Below are 23,481 nucleotides of genomic sequence, written 5' to 3'. Positions count from 1 at the left end.
CTATGGGAATGAGGATATGGAGATAGAGCTTAATGGGACTAAATCGGAAGGGCTTGAGTAATCCCCATCCAAGAATATTAAATGAACTTTCATATGAAATTGAAAGCCCGATAGCAAGGATTTTAATGAATCTGTAAACTCTGGGGGTCATACCCTGTGACTGGAGAATTGCTAATATAGTTCCTATTTTTAAGAAAGGGAAAAAAGTGATCCAGGAAACTGCAGGCCTGTTAGTTTGACTTCAATTGTATGTGAGGTCTTGGAAAAAAATTTGAAAAGAAAGTAGTTGAGGACATACCAGTGAACAGTAATTGGGATAAAATACAACATGGTTTTACAAAAGGTAGATCATGCCAGACCAACTTGATCTCCTTCTTTGACAAGATAACTGATTTTCTAGACAAAGGAAATGCAGTAGATCTAATCTACCCGGATTTCAGTCAGGCATTCGATACAGTTCGAAATTGGAATTTATTAGTTAAATTGGAGAAGTTGGGGATTAATATGAGAATTGAAAGGCGGATAAGAAACTGGTTAAAGGGGTGACTACAAAGGGTCATACTAAAAGGTGGACTGTGAGGCTGGAGGGAGGTTACTAGTGGAGTTCCTCAGGGATCTGTCTTGGGACCAATCTTATTTAACATTTTTATTACTGACCTTGGCACAAAAAGTGGGAGTGTGCTAATAAAATCTGTGGATGACACAAAATTGGGAGGTATTGCCAATACAGAGTAGTATCAGAATTTCATACAAGAAGATCTGGATGACCCTGTAAACTGGAGTAATAGTAATGAGATAAAATTCAATAGTGCAAAGTGCAAGGTCATGCATTTAGGGACTAACAACAAGAATTTTTGCTATAAACTGGGAACTTATTAGTTGGAAGAGACAGAGGAGGAAAAAGACCTGGGTGTATTCGTTGATTTCAGGATGACAATGAGCCATCAATGTGATGTGGCTATGAAAAAGGCTAAGGCAATCCTAGGATGCATCAGATGAGATATTTCCAGTACAGACGGGGAAGTGTTAGTACCATTACACAAGGCACTGGTAAAACCTCATACTGTGTGCAGTTCTGGTCTCCCATGCTTAAGAAGGATGAATTCAAACTGAAACAGGTACAGAGAAGGGCTACTAGGAGGATCCAAGGAATGGAAAACTTACCTTATGAGAGGAGACTCAAAGAGCTTGGCTTGTTTAACCTAACCTAAAGAAGGCTGAGGGGAGATATGATTGCTCTCTATAAATACATCAGAGGGATAACTACCAGGGAAGGTGAAGAATTATTTAAGTTAAGCACCAATGTGGAGGAGTGAAGTTCTGGAACAGCCTTCCAAGGGGAGCACTGAGGGCAAAAAACCTAACTGACTTCAAGACTGAGGTTGATAAGTTCATGGAGGGGATGGTATGACAGGACTGTCTACAATGGCATGTGGCCCATCTGCAACTGCCAGTAGCAAAAATCCCCAACTGCTGGAGATGGGACACTAGATGGGGAGGTCTCTGAGGTACTACAGAGAATTCTTTCCCAGGTATCTGCCTGGTGGGTCTTGCCCACAGGCTCAGAATCTAACTGATGACCATATTTGGGGCCAGGAAGGAACATTCCCCCATGATTGATTGGCAGAAACCCTGAGGGTTTTTCGCCTTCCTCTGCAGCACAGGGCATGGGTCACTTGCAGATTTAAACTAGTGTAAATGATGAATTCTCTGTAACTTGAAGTTTTTAAACTATGATTTGAGGACTTCAGTAAAGCAGCCAGAGGTTAGGGGTCTATTTCAGGAGTGGGTGAAGTTCTGTGGCCTGCAATATGCAGGAGGTCAGACTAGATGATCCCGTTGATCCCGTCTGACCTTAAAGTCTAAGAGTCTAGAGGGCCAATTCTGGTCTAAAATTGAATTTCTTTTGGGAGGAAAACAAAACAAAGCTATGAGTTTCAATGACCGGAATAGAAGTGTGTAAATTTAAATGGATCACATTAATCCTGCAAACCTAAAAAACAGTTTATAGGTTTGCCAAGCCTAAAATTCAATCCCTAATTCCAATAACCCAAAAGCAGACCTCTGCTTCTGAATGTTATCTTCGGCCTCACAGCTCTGAGAATTCGCTGAATCTGAAGGAAGGGCATAAAAGGGGGAGGGGAGCTGCGCTGCCGCAGAGGTGAGCAGCTGGAAACTTTTTGCCTCAGAGAGTTGACCCTGTGATATCCCTTTGGGGGATGTGTGACACTTAGTCCTCCTGTGTTCAGGCCAGCATGTGAGGAGGTGCAGCCATGGTTCCCACAGACATCAGGAGGGAACAGTCTCTCTGTTGGGGATTTAATTTTGCCCAGGCCTTACATAAGTCATGGAAGGGGAAGCTCTTTGTCCCTTTCAGCCCCACTGTGACCCCAAGTTAGGGGTTGGGCAGAATCTGGTCCTATATGAGGAGAGGAGAAAATACATAATAAATAAGCATCTCCCTTACATTTATGGAGACTTACATAGCATATTTTCCCACCTAAACCAATATACAAACTCAGTAAAGAAACACTGTCAGGATTAAAATCATAGCGACCCGCTTAGAGTGAAATAAGTAAAGTTTCTCTATAATCAAAATCACTCTTAGTGGGTTTAATAGGAGGGCTAGATTCTCCTGGTGCACCCCACCCTATTAGCATGTGCTAGACACCAGAGGACGCTGAAGGTCAATTACTCTAGACTCACTGGGGGAGATACAGCTCATTGGATGCCATACTTGGATATAAGGAAGCCAATATAATGCTGTTGTACACTTCAACTCTCACTGACTGCCCTTCCCCTCCGATGGATCCCTGAGCAATTGGAGGGCCCTCTGCAGAGTCCAGATATTGAGGTGTACGAGGTCACAGAATACCTTCCATATAGAAACATGAGATCTTTGAGGGGAAGACACACTCTGTGTATGCAGTCCCGTGGTCCAGAATCTGGCTCTGATGTCCTGAAATCCAAGTTTCCCCAGCAATTTCACTTTAATGCTAAAGGGCTTGGGGTTTCAGTATGCCCTGGCTGAAATAGACTGGGCTCCCGCAGAGTGTAAAGCTGTTAGAAACGAGTGCTGTTTTTGGATGATATGAAACATTTTTGAGACCCCATTTTTCTGCCTCAAATGATCACATCATTAGAGGTTAACCCCATGGAATGTCTTGCTGATGTATCCCTGTGCTGGATCTTTTCAAGTCTGGCATTTAAAAGAGAGAACACGCCCCACAGTGTTTGTCCTGTAAAGAGCACTCATGTGACAAGCACCCTTTGATGTGCCATCAGGACACAGTTGGGAACCACCAGTGCTTTGAAAATGTCACTGACATTTAATAAACAATTGAGCTTCATGAATAGTCATTAAATAAATGTCTTTAGAGCTGGCACCTAGCTTTGGAGTGGGCGTGGCAAAAAAGACAATTAAAGATGGCTATACTATAGTGACAAACTGTAGGATCTGGGACCATGTTTTTCTTTCACTAATAATACAAGCTCTTTTCTTCAATGCAAGACTTTGTAGTTGTGGATAGGAAGTGCCTAGCATACAGGCTGCCACACATATATCTGAAAATCCTGGGACCAACACTGCTACAATACTGCATGCAAACCTGAACACAGTCATGCCTTACACATGTGATTGAACTGGCTCCAAAATGCCTTCAGTTCTGTGGAGTAAGCTCACTACAAATTCCACACTATCACAATGGCCCACTCCCCCAGGTCTGGGCTGGCAATCTGTTTGCAGACAACATCTAGGGCTATGTTGTTTCCAAATCCCAAGCAGACATTAATCTTCTTAACACAAAAATTTCCCTTCACTGGTGTTCTAAAGAGACAGCACTCCTTGTAGTGCAGCTTGAATAAGGCAGCTAAAAGAATGTAGAAATTTAACAGAATAGTTTTACTTATTGAATTTCCATGCTTGTATAATTTAAGCTATTTTAATATTTATATTGCCAGCCAATTTCTCCGCCATTCAAATATTTGAATACAAGAGTCGTAAATAAGCACAAATGCATTTCAGGACTTTTTCAGGAAATGTGCCTTTTCATAGTTATTAATATCTTTGTTTCCTAAAACAGAACATTTTACTGACAGCGATTAGCACAGAACTAGAAAAAGTGTCTTTGTGTATGTGTGTGTCTATATTTCCAAATAAAAATCATTAGTTAACAGCTAAGGTTACGAGTTGCTCCCCCAAATACATACAAATACCACACATTATTTTAAAAGACATGAATTTGTGTACTTATAACCTTAGCTGGTGATTGCCATGTTTTGTAATGTTTGGGGATTTTTTATAATGTGTGCAAAAGTACATGTTGCTTTGAGCAGCACCTCTTGGTTTTAATGATTAGTTAACAAAGCTTTTGTTCTGAGCATTACTAAGCTATTTGTATTGTTAGTTAATGAGCCTAGTTCTTATTTACACTAAGGGTATGTCTACACTACAAAATTAGGTCAAATTTATAGAAGTCGGTTTTGTAGAAAGCGTTTTTATACAGTCAATTGTGTGTGTCCCCACACAAATGCTCTAAGTGCATGTAGTCGGCGGAGTGTGTCCACAGTACCAAGGCAACCGTCAACTTCCAGAGCATTGCACTGTGGGTAGCTATCCCACAGTTCCTGTAGTCTCTGCCGCCTATTTGAATTCTGGATAGAAATCCCAGTGCCTGATGGGGCTAAAACATTGTCGCGGGTGGTTCTGGGTACATATTGTAAGGCCCCCCTTTCCTCCCTCCTTCTGTGAAAGCAAGGGCAGACAATCGTTTTGTGCCTTTTTTCTTGAGTTACCTGTGCAGACGCCAAACCACGGCAAGCATGGAGCCTGCTCAGCTAACCGACACCATATGTCTCCTGGGTGCTGGTGGACGCGGTACTGCATTGCTACACAGCAGCAGTTTATTACCTTTTGGCAGCAGACAGTGCAGTATACTGGTAGCCGTCATCGATGTAGTCCTTTTAACTCTTTTAACTGACCTTGATGAGGTCGGGGTGCCTGGGCAAACATGGGAGTAACTCAGCCAGGTCATTTCCCTTTTAAGTTTCGTCTCATTGCGATTGAGGCCGACCGGCAGTGCACTGTCTTTTAATCAGCAGCCAGCAGAAGACGGTGGCCAGCAGTCATACTGCACCGTCTTCTGCCGAGCACCCAGGAGATGACGATGGCTAATGGTCGTACTGCACAGTCTGCTGCCAGTAAGATGTATAAAGATAGATGAAGTGGCTCAAAACAAGAAATAAACTAGATTTGTTTTGTATTCATTTTCTCCTCCCTCCCTCCGTGAAATCAACGGCCTGCTAAACCCAGTTTTGAGTTCTATCCTTGAGGGGGCCATTCAGTTTCTCGCAAAGCCAACCCCTTTGTTGATTTTAATTCCCTGTAAGCCAACCCTGTAAGCCATGTCGTCAGTCACCCCTCCCTCCATCAGGGGAATGGCAGACAATTGTTCCACGCCTTTTTTCTGTGCAGACGCCATACCACGGCAAGCATGGAGCCTGCTCAGATCACTTTGGCAATTAGGAGCACATTAAACACCACACGCACTATCCAGCAGTATATGCAGCATCAGAAACTGGCAAAGCGAAACCGGGCGAGTAGGTGACGTCAGCGCGGTGACGAGAGTGCTGAGGACATGGACACAGACTTCTCTCAAAGCACAGGCCCTGGCAATGTGGGCATCATGGTGCTAACGGGGCAGGTTCATGCGGTGGAACGCCGATTCTGGGCTCGGGAAACAAGCACAGACTGGTGGGACTGCATAGTGTTGCGGGTTTGGGACGATTCCCAGTGGCTGCGAAACTTTCGCATGCGTAAGGGCACTTTCATGGAACTTTGTGACTTACTTTCCCCTGCCCTGAGGCGCAAGAATACCAAGATGAGAGCAGGCCTCACAGTTGAGAAGCGAGTGGCAATAGCCCTGTGGAAGCTTGCAACACCAGAGAGCTACAGGTCAGTCGGGAATCAATTTGGAGTGGGCAAATCTACTGTGGGGGGTGCTGTGATGCAAGTAACCAACGCAATCAAAGATCTGCTGATATCAAGGGTAGTGACCCTGGGAAATTGCAAATCATAGTGGATGGCTTTGCTGCAATGGGATTCCCTAACTGTGGTGGGGCCATAGACGGAACCCATATCCCTATCTTGGAACTGGAGCACCAAGCTGGCGAGTACATAAACCACAAGGGGTACTTTTCAACAGTGCTGCAAGCACTGGTGGATCACAAGGAACGTTTCACCAACATCAACGTGGGATGGACGGGAAAGGTACATGATGCTCACATCTTCAGGAACTGTGGTCTGTTTCAAAAGCTGCAGGAAGGAACTTTATTCCCAGACCAGAAAATAACCCTTGGGGATGTTGAAATGCCTGTAGTTATCCTTGGGGACCCAGCCTACCCCTTAATGCCATGGCTCATGAAGTCATACACCGGCAGCCTGAACAGTAGTCAGGAGCTGTTCAACTACAGGCTGAGCAAGTGCAGAATGGTGGTAGAATGTGCATTTGGACGTTTAAAAGTGTGCTGGCGTAGTTTATTGACTCGGTCAGACCTCAGCGAAACCAATATTCGCACTGTTATTACTGCTTGCTGTGTGCTCCACAATATCTGTGAGAGTAAGGGGAAGACATTTATGGCAGGGTGAGAGGTTGAGGCAAATCGCCTGGCTGCTGGTTACACACAGCCAGACACCAGGGCGGTTAGAAGAGCAGAGGAGGGCGCAGTGCGCATCAGAGAAGCTTTGAAAACCAGTTTCATGACTGGCCAGGCTACGGTGTGAAAGTTCTTTTTGTTTCTCCTTGATGAAACCCCCCGCCCCTTGGTTCACTCTACTTCCCTGTAAGCTAACCACCCTCCCCTCCTTTCTTTGATCACCGCTTGCAGAGGCAATAAAGCCATTGTTGCTTCACATTCATGCATTCTTTATTAATTCATCACACAAATAGTGGGATAACTACCAAGGTAGCCCAGGAGGGGTGGTGGAGGAGATATGCACCAGGAGAGGTGGTGGAGGAGGGAAGGACAAGGCCACACAGCACTTTAAAAGTTTAAAACTTCAAAACTTATTGAATGCCATCCTTCTGTTGCTTGGGCAATCCTCTGGGGTGGAGTGGCTGGGTGGCCGGAGGCCCCCCCACCACGCTCTTGGGCATCTGGGTGAGGAGGCTATGGAACTTGGGGAGGAGGGCGGTTGGTTACACAGGGGCTGTAGCAGTGGTCTGTGCTCCTGCTGCCTTTCCTGCAGCTCAACCATACGCTGGAGCATATTAGTTTTATCCTCCAGCAGCCTCAGCGTTGAGTCCTGCCTCCTCTCATCACGCTGCTGCCACCTTTTAGCTTCAGCCCTCTCTTCAGCCCGCCACTTACTCTCTTCAGCCTGCCACCTCTCCTCCCGGTCATTTTGTGCTTTCCTGCACTCTGACATTGTCTGCCTCCACGCATTCGTCTGTGCTCTGTCAGTGTGGGAGAACAGCATGAGCTCAGAGAACATTTCATCGCGAGTGCATTTTTTTTGCCTTCTGATCTTAGCTAACCTCTGGGAAGGAGAAGATCCTGTGATCCTTGAAACACATGCAGCTGGTGGAGAAAAAAAAAGGGACAGTGGTATTTAAAAAGACACATTTTATAGAAGAATGGGTACACTCTTTCACAGTAAACCTAGCTGTTAACATTATATACATAGCACATGTGCTTTCATTCCAAGGTCGCATTTTGCCTCCCCCCAGCATGTGGCTAGTCCCTCCACCTCCCCATGGCTAATAGTGGGGAACATTTCTGTTCAGCCACAGGCAAACAGCCCAGCAGGAACAGGCACCTCTGAATGTCCCCTTAAGAAAAGCACCCTATTTCAACCAGGTGACCATGAATGATATCACCCTCCTGAGGATAACAGAGAGAGATAAAGAATGGATGTTGTTTGAATGCCAGCAAACATACACTGCAAAGCTTTGTTCTACAATGATTCCTGAGTACGTGCTACTGGCCTGGAGTGGTAAAGTGTCCTACCATGGTGGATGGAATAAGGCTGCCCTCCCCAGAAACCTTTTGCAAAGGCTTTGGGAGTACATCCAGGAGAGCCGTGAATGCCAGGGCAAATTAATCATTAAACATGCTTGCTTTTAAACCATGTATAGTATTTTAAAAAGGTACACTCACCAGAGGTCCCTTCTCTGCCTGGCAGGTCTGGGAGGCAGTCTTGGGTGGGTCTGGGGGGTACTGGCTCCAGGTCCAGGATGAGAAACAGTTCCTGGCTGTCGGGAAAACCGGTTTCTCCACTTGCTTGCTGTGAGCTATCTACAACCTCATCATCATCATCACCATCTTCCTCGTCCCTAAAACCTGCTTCCGTGTTGCCTCCATCTCCATTGAAGGAGTCAAACAACACGGCTGGGGTAGTGGTGGCTGAACCCCCTAAAATGGCATGCAGCTCATCATAGAAGTGGCATGTTTTGGGCTCTGAACCGGAGCGGCCGTTCGCCTCTCTGGTAGGCTTGCCTCAGCTCCTTAAGTTTCATGCGGCACTGCTTCGGGTCCCTATTATGGCCTCTGTCCTTCATGCCCTGGGAGATTTTGAGAAATGTTTTGGCATTTTGGAAACTGGAACGTAGTTCTGAGAGCACGGATTCCTCTCCCCATGGAGTGATCAGATCCCGTACCTCCCGTTTGGTCCATGCTGGAGCTCTTTTGCAATTCTGGGACTCCATCATGGTCACCTCTGCTGATGAGCTCTGCATGGTCACCTGCAGCTTGCCACGCTGGCCAAACAGGAAATTGAAATTCAAAAGTTCGCAGGCCTTTTCCTGTCTACCTGGTCAGTGCATCTGAGTTGAGAGTGCTGTCCAGAGCGGTCACAATGGAGCACTCTGGGATAGCTCACGGAGGCCAATACCGTCTAACTGTGTCCACAGTACCCCAAATTTGACCCAGCAAGGCCGATTTCAGCGCTAATACCCTTGTTGGGGGTGGAGTAAGGAGATGATTTTAAGAGCCCTTTAAGTCGAAAAAAAGGGCTTCGTCGTGTGGACGGGTGCAGGGTTAAATCGATTTAACGCTGCTAAATTCGACCTCAACTCCTAGTGTAGACCAAGGCTAAGGCCCCATCACTGCACAAGTTTGGCAGATTAAAAGGGCCTTAAGTGAGTGCAAATATGAGTTATGTGATGTCAAGAAGCCAATCTCTCTCTGTATTTGGGTTGATTTAATGTTATAAAACCCTGAGTGGGGAAAAAGGAGGTAGACGCTTGAAGGGGAGGAGAGGAGACTAGAGAGCAATGAAGAGCAACACTATAGTGGCACCCATGATCCCTCAGCAACTGCTCCCCCTCAGCTTCCTCTTCCCCTTCAGACCCCTGCTTTCCTTTTGCCCATTGTGTTTTTAAATGATGATGCTCTAAAAGCTAACACTTAAGTGATTCACAGCCAGCACACTGAACCTGGGTTTAAGGATTACAAAAACTTGCACTGCAACAGGGTTACCCTGATATAAAAGAACAAAAGATTTTTTTTCTCATGTGTAGTCTCCCTTTCCCACAGCCCAGTCCTAGAGGGCTAAATAGTATTCATGCTGTTTTCAACAAGCCTAATATTTCTCCCGATGGCCTTATACTCAGGACCAGTTCTCTAGGGGTGGCTGGGCAGAGTGGTTGCCCTACATGCCAACTTCCAGAGAGCACTGTACTTTTCATGGTTTGGGGGTTGTTTTTTTGCTCCCTTCTGATTGGCTGCCCTTTTTTTGCTCTGCTGATTGTCCAGGGTTCAGATTTGTTTTTTTCTCAGCTGGTGCAGGGGTCGGATGGAGTGGGAGGTACTGAAAATGTTTTTCACTTGGCAGACAAAAAGCCTAGGACCACCTCTATTTATAGAGATAAAAATCTTCTTTGGCTGGCAAAAGTCATTAAACCCCAGATTACTCTTCCCCCTGAGTGCACATCACCTTGGCTGTGCTTTAAGCCTCTGATGATTTTGGACATTGATTTTCTTGTTTAGATTCCAGTAATTGTGAAGTCCTCATAGCAACCATCTTGTTACTTGTAAAACCCTGACCATGTCTTCAATTACACAAAATGCATGTACATCTCTAAAAGAGAAAGGTTTAATGGAATGTTGTCTCTGGTCTTTGCTAAGCTGATGAAGTGGTCACTTGATGGGCTAAATTATATTACAGGGAATGGGTTATACACAGACTGGCCACGATGGCAGTATGTTCCTGTACAGACTATCATGCTGCCAGGTTGCTGAAGAGAATATAGAGAGAGACAGACCAGTATACTGGTGATACTGACAAAGGTCTCACATTACACTCACAATTCTGGAAGGAAGTAACTGTGTCATAAAAATGTCAGAAACATATACATTAGAAGTGAAAAAGACATTAGGCTAGTGAGTCTCTCTCTTGGGAATGCAAGACTGTTTCCTAAAGTATATTTGGGCCCCCACAGAGAGAGTTCCCCTCATGCAAGTTCAGAGATTTGGTTTTCACATCCTTCATATATCTGTAGACTGCCAGCGCCTCCCACACTCATCTGTGAGCCAAAATAAATGAGTGAGATCTTCAGCTTGTCTCTCCGCCTAATGACACCAGCTGAATCACTGGCCTATATACATTTCATTTTGTTACTTGTAAATTAATTTCTATATCCCCCTTACAATTTTTGGTGCTCCTTTTAAAAAAAACAACAACAAAAAACAGTACCTCCAATTTGGCAATAGTTTCTGCTATCATGATGGCCCAAAGTCATTATTATTTTTTATGTATATTTAGTATAGTACCTAGAAGCCCAAGTCATGGGCCAGTGCCCCACTGTGCTAGGTACTATACAAACACAGAACAAAAAGATGGTCCCTGCCCCAAAGAGCTTACAGTTGAGGAACTATCATCTCCGTCTTCCCTGATATGGTTGCCCAAAATCTCTAGCATATTGTAACTTTTCTGTATCTTAATTTAATAATTTGCTTTATATTTTATTATTTAGTTGGTAGTTATGTTTATTTCCTTTGGGCCCATCTACAGCCTAAACAGTTATTTGTTTAATTTTGATGACAATGATATCTTGCAGAACATTAGGGCCTTTGGGAATCTGTAGGAAATTTTGACTAATTTGTGGAATACATCATACTGAAAAATTGCATCATCTAGTGATACAAATCACCCAATAACCCAAATAACTCATTGCTAAGGGATGCTGTGAAGGCCAAAACTATTAATGTGTTCAGAAAAGAATCAGGTAAGTTCATGGAGGATAGGTCCATCAATGGCTATTAGCCAAGATGGTCAGGGATGCAACCCCATGCTCTGGGTGTCCCTAGTCCCTGACTGCCAGCTGCTGGGACTGGACAATGGGGGATGGATCACTTGATAATTGCCCTGTTCTGTTCATTCTGATTGAAGCACCTGGCATTGGCCACTATTGGAAGACAGGATACTGAATTAGATGGACCATCGCTCTGACTCCGTATGGCCATTCTTATATTCTTATGTTCAAATACTGAAAAGCCAGTAATACCGATCCACTCAATAAATATCTGGATAGAGAAAACCTCTCTTTGAGGCACCCCTCACTGTTTTATAAGGAATTCCCTCTACTTCAGATTGGCATTTTAAAAATTTCACATAAACACCAGGTTTTCAGCTATCATGCTGACAAAGGCTATATAAGAATCTGGATAGACAGGTTTGATCAGCACAATTTTCAAACATTGGTACCTCACCATGGTATGCAAATCCAACATTTGGAAGCTCAAATCAGTATTTAGTGCATCAGTGCTCATTTTAAGTGCCCATCTGAACATCAAAATGTTAGATCAGTGTATCCCATGTCAGTGCTGGTGCATGAAAATTTGGTGTACAGTTCATATCTAATGGCAGAAAAGAAATGGACTCCAGAAGACATGCTATGTGGTTGGTTTTTGCTCAGAAGCATGACTGAGAAGTGGCAATGGTAATGGGGATAAAAAAGGTAATGCCAGCTCTCCTGCTTCTTTAAATTATAACTTGGAGTCTATGAAGAGGAGTATAAAAAGGAATTTGCCCTGTTACCTCATTTATTATTTGTGATCTTAAATGACTATGTGAAGCTGGCTTCTGACTTGTTTAAATGGAGCAGATACACGTATTTATTAGGATACCGCCAGCAGTTTCATAGTTCAGATGGGACCGTTCTGAGCATTTAACAAGATTTCTTGATGAAAACTGTCAGGCTGGCATGACTCCTGGTGAGCACAGAATAGAAGCGGCAGGTCACTCACACTATCTCTAGCTTTCTCACCATCTCTCCTAATTAGTTTCATGCCTCCTGTCACAGATATTGGAACCATAACATATCCTGGGCTTGACCTTGATCTACCAACACCCAGATCACAGTTAACTTGCCTGAAGAACTTACACATCCATATTCATTATTCAGATAGCAGAACAAACTTTTACATTTGCTTCATTTGTTAACACTCTCCTTAGCCAGGCCATATACCCAAAAGATTTACTAATACATTAATTGCATTTCAATGACAAAACTGTCTGTCAGCCATGAGAATGCATTACTGGTGCAAGAGGATGAGCAATATATTTTCCACGTTAAGCCCATAGATCAGTGTGTTTTACTCTTTATCCACAGTGTTCCGCAATAAATAATATAGATGCACCTAAATTCTGCTTTTTAAAAATTCATAATTGGTTAATATTAAAGCAGCAGACTGCTACTAATACCACTCGCCACATTTACTGATGTGTAGCTTACACTTCAGTGTCATTTATAACCTTTAGATGGTGGTTGACTTCTATGAGTTTTTTCATCTACCAAGTGCGGCATCTATTGTTTATATTGCGTTACGTTTAACTTTACAATTTTAGCAATCTATGCCATTTAATGCATAGTTCATTTATTATTAATTATGATTATTATTAGACAGAAAAAAGGTTCCTGTGGAAATAAAATGGCCATTAAGTTTTAATTAAGATCAATTGATAAGGTCAATGGAAAAAGACATTCATCAGCTGGAGGTGTACCATGCCTTTGAAACATTAAGAAAAATACTCAAACAGTAGATGAAAGATTAACTAGTCATGAAAACGTTTAATTTTATTAGCTCGACCGCTATGCTCTGGGCTAAGATAATAATCAGTCAATGTTCTTGATGCTTGCTATTTAAAAAAAAATCAATGATCAGAACATATGTCTCAATGCAGGGATAATTTAATAACACCTAATTGCAGAATGAGCATATTGTGGCAACTTAAAATGTAGTGTAAACAGCAGCTGCAAGTTAATATTATTCCTAGGTTGGTAATACTATGAAGAGATGAGAGGAAGAGAGAAGGATTTTGTTAGAAATCCAAACACAGTCAATTATACTGAAGTCTGGATTTTGGCACTTTTCAAATGAACACTTGTAAAGACTGTAATTCCCTGAATTCAAAGTGTACTTAAATGAAAACAAACTTTCAACAAATGCCCAGTCCATTCCACACTGCACATAGTACCCTGTATATTTTTCATCATTTTATTCTGAGTTCATAAATATCAATTGTGATTGAAAATCAATATTTTTTAGCAGTTTAAGGGCACCATTTTCAAAGTTGGGTCCCTAAAGTTAGACACCTACAGAGTTAGAGTCCTGAATATCTGAAGTTCCCACTGAAATTAATATTTTGGAAAGCACTAGCCCTTAGTTTGCCATGAGAATAACCTGACTGTTTAAAACATAAACACAATTAAAGTCAAACGTACAATAAATTGCAGTGTAGTAGATGAACTGCTGAAACCTGTCAGATTCAAGGCACAGATGAGATCATGTCATACACAGAGTGTAGAAAACTATATATTGAATTTCTTAACCTTGAGAAGTGAGCATTCATTCAATTCCTACCTGCTGAGGTTTTCACAATTTCTGAAGTATTTCTGAGACCCATGAAGTCAAACTGATAGAGTCTCCACGATTTCTGGTCTGCAGCTTCTACTGAGTTTTTCCTCCATCTGTAAACCATTTCTTCTTTAGGATAGCCATCTGCAATTTTTTTAAAAAAGTGTTACCTTTCTTAAAGAGATGTTGGAAAAATCTATTTATGATTTTTGAGAACATTAAAACTCTTGGAGGGTCTGTTCCAGTTACTTTATTGATACGATTCAGCAGAGGAGAGTTTTATGGCATAGACAAGAAGAACCAATAGCCCTAAAAGATTACTTTATTAATTCATTCACGTACCCAGTTATATATTTCTATAGAGATAAAAGTTCAGAGGAAGTTGTGGGGAAAGGACAAATTAGGGCCGGTCAAAAACTTTCTGCTGAAATTTTTTAAATGAAAATTGGGTTTTCTAATAAATATTTTTGTGGTAAATATCTGCTTTCCTAGATTTTTTTATTATTATTTTTAATTGAAAAACACCAAGACTGAAATTTTTTGCCTGAAAACTAAGAAATGGTATTATTTGGCCAAACATTTTTCAGGTTTCTGGCCAAAAAATGTTTGAGTTATGACATTAGTTTAGTGTGGAAGAGTCTCTGTAGCAGTTTATTTTACAAATAATCTTTCAGAATGCGAGAAGTTTTACAACAAAAAGGAAAATAAAACATTGAACAAGACAGATTTTTTTAAAATTAACAGTGTATACCATGATATTTCACAAATCAATTAAGCACAATAATTAAGCAAAGCTTTTGTCAGAATGTGGTTTCAATCAGATTAGTTTTAAAGGCCAGGAAAAGTAGTAATCGTCACATGATCCATACAACTGAAAGGGCTTAAGCCTTCTTTTACCACTACAATAATAATTCATAATTATTAATTCGGCGGCCCAATATTTACATTTCTTTCTTTATTTACAGAATATTTAATTCTATATCTGAATGAGCAGAGACCTTCCAGAAATTTATTTGTAAAAACCATAACAATAAGAATGTCTAGAAAAGAACAATATGCCCTCACTAGTTAAGTCTATAGGCCTGGGTACACAAAAGGGGTTAGGCACCTAAATTCCTATTTTAGGCATCAAACTTTCAGTTTTGGGATCACTGACCTGTAGGAAGCTAAACTCACTTGGCCTCTATGTTCATATAAAAGAAGTAAAGTAAAACAAAACAGTTTGGAGCGGGGGAGGACTTCATAACTTTCAGACCATGGGTTAGGGTACTCAAATGGGATGTGGGAAGACCCCCACTTCAAGTCCCACCTCCGCTTGAGGGGAAAGAGGAGATTTAAATTAGGATCTGTCACTTCTCAGGTGAGTGTCCTCACCATAGGGCTCCAAGATATTCTGGTATGGGGTCCTTTGTAATCTCTCTGGTGGAAGTTGTTGCACTCTGGATAACTACCTGAAGCATCATTTGGACTGGAGAATGAGCGAGCGAGCGAGAGAGAGCTCAAGCATGAAAATTACTCTTATAGGTTGGTAGTTAGGGAACCCACCTGGGATTTTGGAGACCAGGGCTCAGTCTACCTGCTCCAGTTGCTCTTTAATTATTTATCCAGAGTGTAACAGCTTCAACAGGAGAGACTGAAGGAGCCTTCATATCAGAATAGCCCAAAGTCCAGTGGTTAGGGCACTCAGCTGAGCAGCGGCAGAGCCAAGTTCGAATCCTTTGTCCCCTTCAAGTGGAGGGTGGAGTTGAACTGGCAGTCCCCCATATCCCAGGTGAGTACCCTAACCACTGAGCTAAAATTATGAGGGAGCTTGCCATCTTCCTCTCAGCTTCCTGATGAAACAGCATAGGCACCTAACCAAGAGGGGGTTAAGCACACACCCCTGCTGCCTGCCTAGCACACTGGTTTTTGTGAATTGCAGGCTAAGGTCCTTATCTCTCCCCATTCATTGTAGGTGCCTAACCTGGACTTTGTGGATCCCAGTGATTTTCTAGTGTCTAACTCCTATTGTGATTATCAAAATGGTCTGTTCTGGCCTTGAAATCCAGTATATTGTGCTTTCTAATATATATCCTAATAAACCATTAGTCATCTGGTAATTATTAAAGTAGATGTACATCAAAAGATAAAGTTTTACAATGGGAAAAATGAAAAGTAAAACCCATCTATTTAAATACAATCCACTTGTTTTTTTCAATATAATTTTTCCTTTTCTGTGCTGAACATTGTTACATCCTGATATTTGTGCTGAAAAGAACATGCTCCCGCATAATCCCTCTCTTGAACTTCCTTAAAAGTTTAATCCATTATTATAAAGACTCCCTTATTTATTCCCCATCCCAATACAGCAAAGAAAAATACCAAAAGTCCTTCACTTCTGATCTTTCCTAAATGACTACGTTAATTTAGAATGCAATGTTCGTATATTCTCTATCAATGTTTGCACAACTGAGGTCCCCATTCAATTTTGGCAGAAGAATTCTAATACCAAAAAGATAATTCATACTGCAATGATTTGTGGGGGATTTAGAGGGTAATTTTTTGCCAGGCAGATTATGGCACTGGATCCATGCTACATATTTGAGCAGTAGAGATCCTGTGAAGCTTTAAATACCCCCTCCTTAACGACTGAGTGCATGTTTGGAATTTGCTCTGTGTATGCTTCTAATTGAAATAAACTTGCTCCCCTTTTTACCTTAAATAGCTTCTCAGACTGACGTTATTTGGGGGGACTCTTCCTCATGTCCTCACAATCCATAAAGGAAGTATCAAATAGCATACTAGACACTCTAAGGGATGATGTGCTCTCTCACTGATTTGCAATGATAGGATCACTGCTTTACTTGAAAGTAAGAGCAATACCTTACTGAAATCTGCCACCCCTTCTTGGTCCTGATATTGCCCTTTAGGAGTGGGGATGTGGGGGAAATGAGAATATCACTCACCCCGTCAGAATCCTTGCTACATCCATAGTTCAGCACCAGTCAGCACAACTACTGAGGGCAAAGTGCTACCCCAAAACAAGCTTCACATAAAATACTCAGATTCTGTAATCTGAAAATAGGCCATGTATGATTTCTGAGAAGTCTATGGGAGAATTCTTCATTATTCCTTCAGCCACATTCAAAAAATGACTAGTTAAAACATGATCCACATCATCGTTATTTGTCAGTGTCCTGAGCAGTATATGGTCAGTCAGAAGTTTAAGAGGATCTAGTCCTCCAGTATTTTGTGAATTTCCAGATGCTTTTACTGCAGTGAAAGAAAGTCAATCTGAACATAACAAGCCTCAGCATCAGTCATTGTCCTGGAACCATATGCACCAGACTTCAGTTGACCATCATGCCCTTGCAATAATACCTAACTTTGTCATAAATATAAAGGGAAGGGTAAACCCCTTTGAAATCCCTCCTGGCCAGGGGAAAGCTCCTCTCACCTGTAAAGGGTTAAGAAACTAAAGGTAACCTCGCTGGCACCTGACCAAAATGACCAATGAGGAGACAAGATACTTTCAAAAGCTGGGAGGAGGGAGAGAAACAAAGGGTCTGTGTGTCTGTCTATATGCTGGTTTCTGCCGGGGATAGACCAGGAATGGAGTCTTAGAACTTTTAGTAAGTAATCTAGCTAGGTATGTGTTAGATTATGATTTCTTTAAATGGCTGAGAAAAGGATTGTGCTGAATAGAATAACTATTTCTGTCTGTGTATCTTTTTTGTAACTTAAGGTTTTGCCTAGAGCGGTTCTCTATGTTTTTGAATCTAATTACCCTGTAAGATATCTACCATCCTGATTTTACAGGGGGGATTTCTTTATTTCTATTTACTTCTATTTTTATTAAAAGTCTTCTTGTAAGAAACTGAATGCTTTTTCATTGTTCTCAGATCCAAGGGTTTGGGTCTGTGGTCACCTATGCAAATTGGTGAGGCTTTTTATCCAACATTTCCCAGGAAAGGGGGGGTGCAAGTGTTGGGAGGATTGTTCATTGTTCTTAAGATCCAAGGGTCTGGGTCTGTAGTCACCTAGGCAAATTGGTGAGGCTTTTTACCAAACCTTGTCCAGGAAGTGGGGTGCAAGGTTTTGGGAAGTATTTTGGGGGGAAGGACGCGTCCAAACAGCTCTTCCCCAGTAACCAGTATTAGTTTGGTGGTGGTAGCGGCCAGTCCAAGGACAACGGGTGGAATATTTTGTACCTTGGGGAAGTTTTGACCTAAGCTGGTAAAGATAAGCTTAGGAGGTTTTTCATGCAGGTCCCCACATCTGTACCCTAGAGTTCAGAGTGGGGGAGGAACCTTGACAAACTTAATCCTGAGTTGCAGGCATCTGCTCTTAGAATGGCTGGCTTACTTACATCAAAAAAGATAAACACTTATGACTTAAACAGAAGTTGTTTCACTCTATTGAATGACTGCTCTTGTGTTCTGCACCAGTGCTAGGTGCTTTCACTTTTCACTTCTTTCAGAGGGTATTATTTTCTGACAGGTTGACCACACATCTACCTAGACAGTGAATCATACTTAGGATTTCTTTCAATTTCAGCATGGATTCAGGAGGTTGAAAATACTTAATAGTTTCTTACTTTCTCAGCATCTGAGACTTTACATTATTCATTATATGAGGTACCAAAAATTCCTAGTTGTTTCCAGCCCAACAAGCTCTTTCACTTTGTACAGCATCAGACTTGTAGATTTTTATGTTTTCAAAAGACACTACACAGGTATTTTTAATCATGTTCCTCTTCAGTACAGTGATGTACACAAAGTATTAGTTTATCTGTATAAATATCTAGCCTTTCCAGGTGCTTCAGTAGCTCTGCCATCTTCCTGTGAAAGATCTCAGATGCACTAGTAATGCCAGAAAGAGGTCTGTGGTGAGACTACTGTATAAAAGGAGTTAAAATTGTGGTTAACTTGACACTTTTTGGCTGTAGTGAAATTTGCCCCAAAACACCTGTGGCATCTAAAAGAGTAAATACTTGGGGGCACCTACTTTGGAAGATGTCATCCAGTGTGGGATAGAACAAATTTCTCTCTCTAGCCTGATCTTTCACTGAGATTCAGGTCACCAAATAGGCAAAATTTTCCAATTTGATTAAGCATTGGAATCAAAAGTACACACCACTAACTGGACTCTGTAATTTCAATAGCACGCCATCTAATGATTTGGTCTATATGCTCTTTCACTTAATGGAGCACTGGAATTGAAATTCCACCTGTTCTTTGGCTGCAGCACCACCCATGACTTCCTAGAATTATCTGGGCAAAGGATATAAGAAAGATCAGTCTCATTGTCTTGTGACCTCACAACTCCTTCCACTTCTCTAGTGAAACAGAGGGCAATGAATTAGCCTATCTTCTTGCCTTTGTGGCATTCAGCCATCCATGCTGAGCAATCAGTGGCATGTGTATTTGGAATCTTGCTTTTTTATTTGGGATGGTTTACTATTCTGTGATAAATCCTTGCCCCAGAAGGAATGAGATTTAAATGCCTTAAAGTCAGTTTATGACATCTTGATTGCCAGGTTTCATATAAGTTCAGAATTATGAGCAGTTGATTCTTCGAAGTCCGGTCACGTTCTAATGGCAAGTTCAGATATTTATTTAAGAGCCCAATGACACATTTGTCCCTGATGCCTTCATGATTACTTTTTCCAAACACACAACTGTCTGCTACTCTAATTCATACAAATGCTTTATTTTGTGTATGTGATTCCAAAAATATTTTAGAGAGTGTACAGTCATCTTTAATTCTAATAGTAAAGTAAACATTACTAAGTACTGAATACACCTTTGCCAGATTTGGAGATGAACCAACTGAAAGGAGGAGAGTTTTCCAAAGGAAGATACAACGTTGTTTTTTTTTTTAACTGTACTTCTCTTTTATTATTGTAAAATTTAAGGTCATATTCGCACCCTATCTTTCTAAATTGCTTCCACTGTATTTTTAATCAATGTATTTAGAATGTTTTATAGTTATTCTTTGCATTTACACTGCAATGCTTTCTATGGAAACCAGATCATTTGTGCAGAAGCGGAGGTCTAGCTTTGAAAATAACTATGAGAAACAGTAGTCGACTTGCTTCACCTGCCTTGATTTTGCACTACAGAAAACAGAAAAATCAGCAAAACAATGGGTGAAAAGTTCCGTGATTATTACAAATGTCTCCAAACAGAGATTAATCTTTCCTTTTTCCTATCTGGATTCCCTGGTGAAGATTAATACCGATTAAAAGGCCTAGCTTCCTGTGTATTCTCCACTTCAAGCCAAATACTGCCACTGATCTGAAGTCAACAGGAATTGTGTGAAAAGTGTGAGGAAGGAATATGGCCTTTAATGTGTTGGGCACAATGTTTTGCAACATGTGAATGCCTCACTTTGCAGTAGTTTTACCCTTCTGTAAAGCTATCGGGGGGAAAAGTAATATATATTTAGTATAAATCCAGTACATTTTACCTTTGATAGTGAAGGGCTAGACGCACTGTGATGCTGGCAAGTATGAAGAATGGACATCATGCAGGGGTGATTAAATTCAGATTAAATACTCATTTCACAGCACAGGTTTACACACTTCCTCATGCGTGTTCAGATTTATTAGTGCACAATTTGCTCATCACTTTCATGGGCACAACTCCGTTAACTTCATCAGGACAGATACACAGGCAGCAATCATTTCTGGAACACCCCAGGAGAAATCTAGAATGTTTATTGCATAGAGTTTGGCTGATTGTGACACTGACATGCTGCTTGCCTTTCAGAACATTCCTTCTGCTGCCATGATCACCATATAACTGTTGGGAGAATTGGGCTCCAAGTTTGCATCAAATTTCCTACCTGCTCCCACTTTGATTTCCCCAAACTATTACTATTTGTCTCAGCCTCTCAAGTCAACGCTCTTCATTTTCCTATCCCTCTCTGCTGCGCATATGGGCCTGTTGCATGAAGTGATTAGAGATGAAAGGAAGATAATAAATGTGACAAGGGTCATGCTAAAGGACACAGTCAACCTGAAAATCTTATTACAAGCTGAATATTTTGCTCGAAAAATTGTTGTAAGACCAAAAAATTGTAACTGAAAGAGTGGGGGAGAATCTCTTTTTTGGGAATTTTTTAACTTTGTGATTCTGACAGAATTGTTTGTGTAATCAGTTTCTTTTATTTCTTTATTACTGATGGCCAGTTATACTTCACGCTCTTGTATAAGACAGGATAACATCACGCACATGTACTGCAACAGGGAAGCTCACAAGCCATTCTTCTTCAGCCGGCCTCTGGGGAGAACTCACTTCCAGGTTCTCCAACCCATGAAAAAGGGTGTTTCTTAGTAACAGCAGCAGCAAAGCTGAAACTGTTCACATGCCTGTCTGCTGCCTCTCCAGAGAGGAAAGGGAAGAAGAGTCAGCCCAGATATGTTTGGTGATGTCATGCTCAGGTCTGCCTTAAAGACCTTCCTAAATATAAGTAGGAGAGCTAAAGCCTGTGACAGTGGTAACTGTGTAGGAGACAGGGTGGGGTCAGGGGAATTCTGTCATTGAGTGACAGGAGAGCCAAGTTAAATGTCAGCAAAAGAAATGTTCCAAAAGACAAGCAGCATGTCAGTGTCACAATCAGTTAAACTTTACATGGTAAATATTCTAGATTTGTTCTGGGGTGTTCCAGAAATGCTTGCTGCTGCTGTGTGTGTTTTGCTCAGGGAGAATACCCCTGTCATGCAAGCAGAAGCTTACTTTTCAGAGGGGTAATGAACAAGCCTTATTCATAGCTGACTAACTGTGGCAGTAACATGCTGTTTGTCTTTCAAAACGCTCTTTCTTCTGACATTCAACTTGGCTCTGATGTCACTCGGTGACAAAAAAACCCCACCTCCGAGCCCAGACAGTGGCTATGTCTGTCACTGCTGTCACAGGCACTAGATAGAGAGGCTGATGAAATCCAGAAATAGACTACTCTGATATGGCCATGCTACTGGCAATCAAGCAGGTTGTTGGCATGGTCTTTTTTTCTTGTTAGAGGGAGGAGATGGGTGGTTTATAAATGCTTTCCTTGCCTGCAGCAGCAGCTGCAAAACAAACATTTCTTTATCCAAATTACTAAACATCTTGCAGGGAGGAGCATCCACTTCCAAAACTTTTTAGAGTCTGTTCTTAGAAAAGTTGCATGTCTTAGGTATGCAGGACATGGCAGTTTGTAGTTAGCATGCTCAAAATTATGGTATCTTTGATACCATGTTCATAAGCTCTTTGAGAAAAATCAGTTAGACGACAGATGATTAGATCCCCTTTCAACTGTTTGAAATAAAAATTTCAGGTGATGTTGCAATTCTACCAACAGATGCATGACCAGAAAGATTTGAATACAAGTAATTCACTAAAAGAAACCATCAGAATAGTCCAGTTCTGAGTGATGAAAAAATGGTGTCACTGTGTTCTAGTGAATTACTAGAAACCTAGGCAGAAAACTGAATTAAATCACAAATAAATTAGATTGGTGGTATCCATATCTACAAATAAAGAGGATGGTTAGTCCCTATTCACCCATTCACTATTTTTAAAATATTTAACTGTGAGGCATTTTATAAGGCAGCTACAATTAAATACACAGATATAGAAAATGTAAGGACATTTTTAAAAACTTGAAATGATTTCTGTCAGCAGTTGGAGACAACTGTACTTAAACAATAACTACAGCAATGATGCCAGTTGCTCCTTCTAGTTTGCAGTGGCAATTGATAGTTAATTAAACAGCACATTAGCAACACTGAAAAGCATGGAGAAACAAAACAAAACAAACTCAGTGTAATGGGGAGATGATCAAGTACAGCCCTGAGATAAGTAGGAGCACCTCCCACTGAAGTTGATAGTATTATTATAAAAATATTATAATGATGCCCAAAATATGCTAGTCACATCACAATTATATTATAAATACAGTGCCTTGCCCCAGAGAGTTGTCAATCCATTCTAAAGGAGATAAGGAACAGGGAAAGGAAAAGAACACATTTTCGTATCCTTCCTCTTTTTCCATTTTGTTTAGCCACCTTACCTAGTTTTTGTTCACCCAAGCTCATATTTGAAGTATATACAAGTAAGACCTGGCCATTTGTTCCCTTTCCTGTCATTCCCCAGTAGAAGTTCTTATCACCTCTCTCTCTGCAATTTGCCACCCTCATAGCGTCAGTTTTCTTACCAGATACGACTTACCACAACCCTCCAAAGAGCTCTCAGTCCCATTAACAGCTCACTGAAGGGGATTCTGCTGAGGATAGAGGGCTTTGAGCAATCACTGAGACACAGGTCCTCAAAGGTATTTAGGGACCTAACTCCCATTGAAATCGACCCCTTTGAGAATCTGGGCTTGAGGCTTTGAGATTGTGCTCTGCACTGATGCTCTGTCTTTCCTATATATCCAGCTGTTTAATTAGGTTCTTCTTCTAATGGAGCCCATCGCTATAGTAAATTCCCCCTCCCCCCAAACAAGTGAGAGTGTGAAGTTTCCACCCTTCTTACCTCAAGGAAGTTGCAAATATTTAGTTAATTATTTCCTCTTTCTCCTCCCTCTACTCCTATTATTTCTTTTCTACACTCACACTATTTTCTCTTCTTGTTTTCATCTTGTTTTCCTCCTCCTTTT

The 23,481-nt window shown here is 41.5% G+C and overlaps 1 protein-coding gene across 1 annotated transcript in view; it reads right to left on the bottom strand.

Moving 5' to 3' along the window:
- Positions 1 to 23,481, bottom strand: part of GABRG3 (gamma-aminobutyric acid type A receptor subunit gamma3) — a 536,650-nt gene that overhangs the window by 67,400 nt on the left and 445,769 nt on the right. The window contains exon 6 of the mRNA XM_077807124.1: positions 13,864 to 14,001. Coding sequence (XP_077663250.1) covers positions 13,864 to 14,001 — 138 coding nt within the window. The remainder of the gene's footprint in view (positions 1 to 13,863; positions 14,002 to 23,481) is intronic.

The sequence above is a fragment of the Eretmochelys imbricata genome, chromosome 1 (genome assembly GCF_965152235.1).
Source record: "Eretmochelys imbricata isolate rEreImb1 chromosome 1, rEreImb1.hap1, whole genome shotgun sequence".
Lineage (NCBI taxonomy): Eukaryota > Metazoa > Chordata > Testudines > Cheloniidae > Eretmochelys > Eretmochelys imbricata.
The sequence above is the reverse complement of the archived record's forward strand: the minus strand, read 5'-3'. Positions and strand labels throughout refer to the sequence as shown.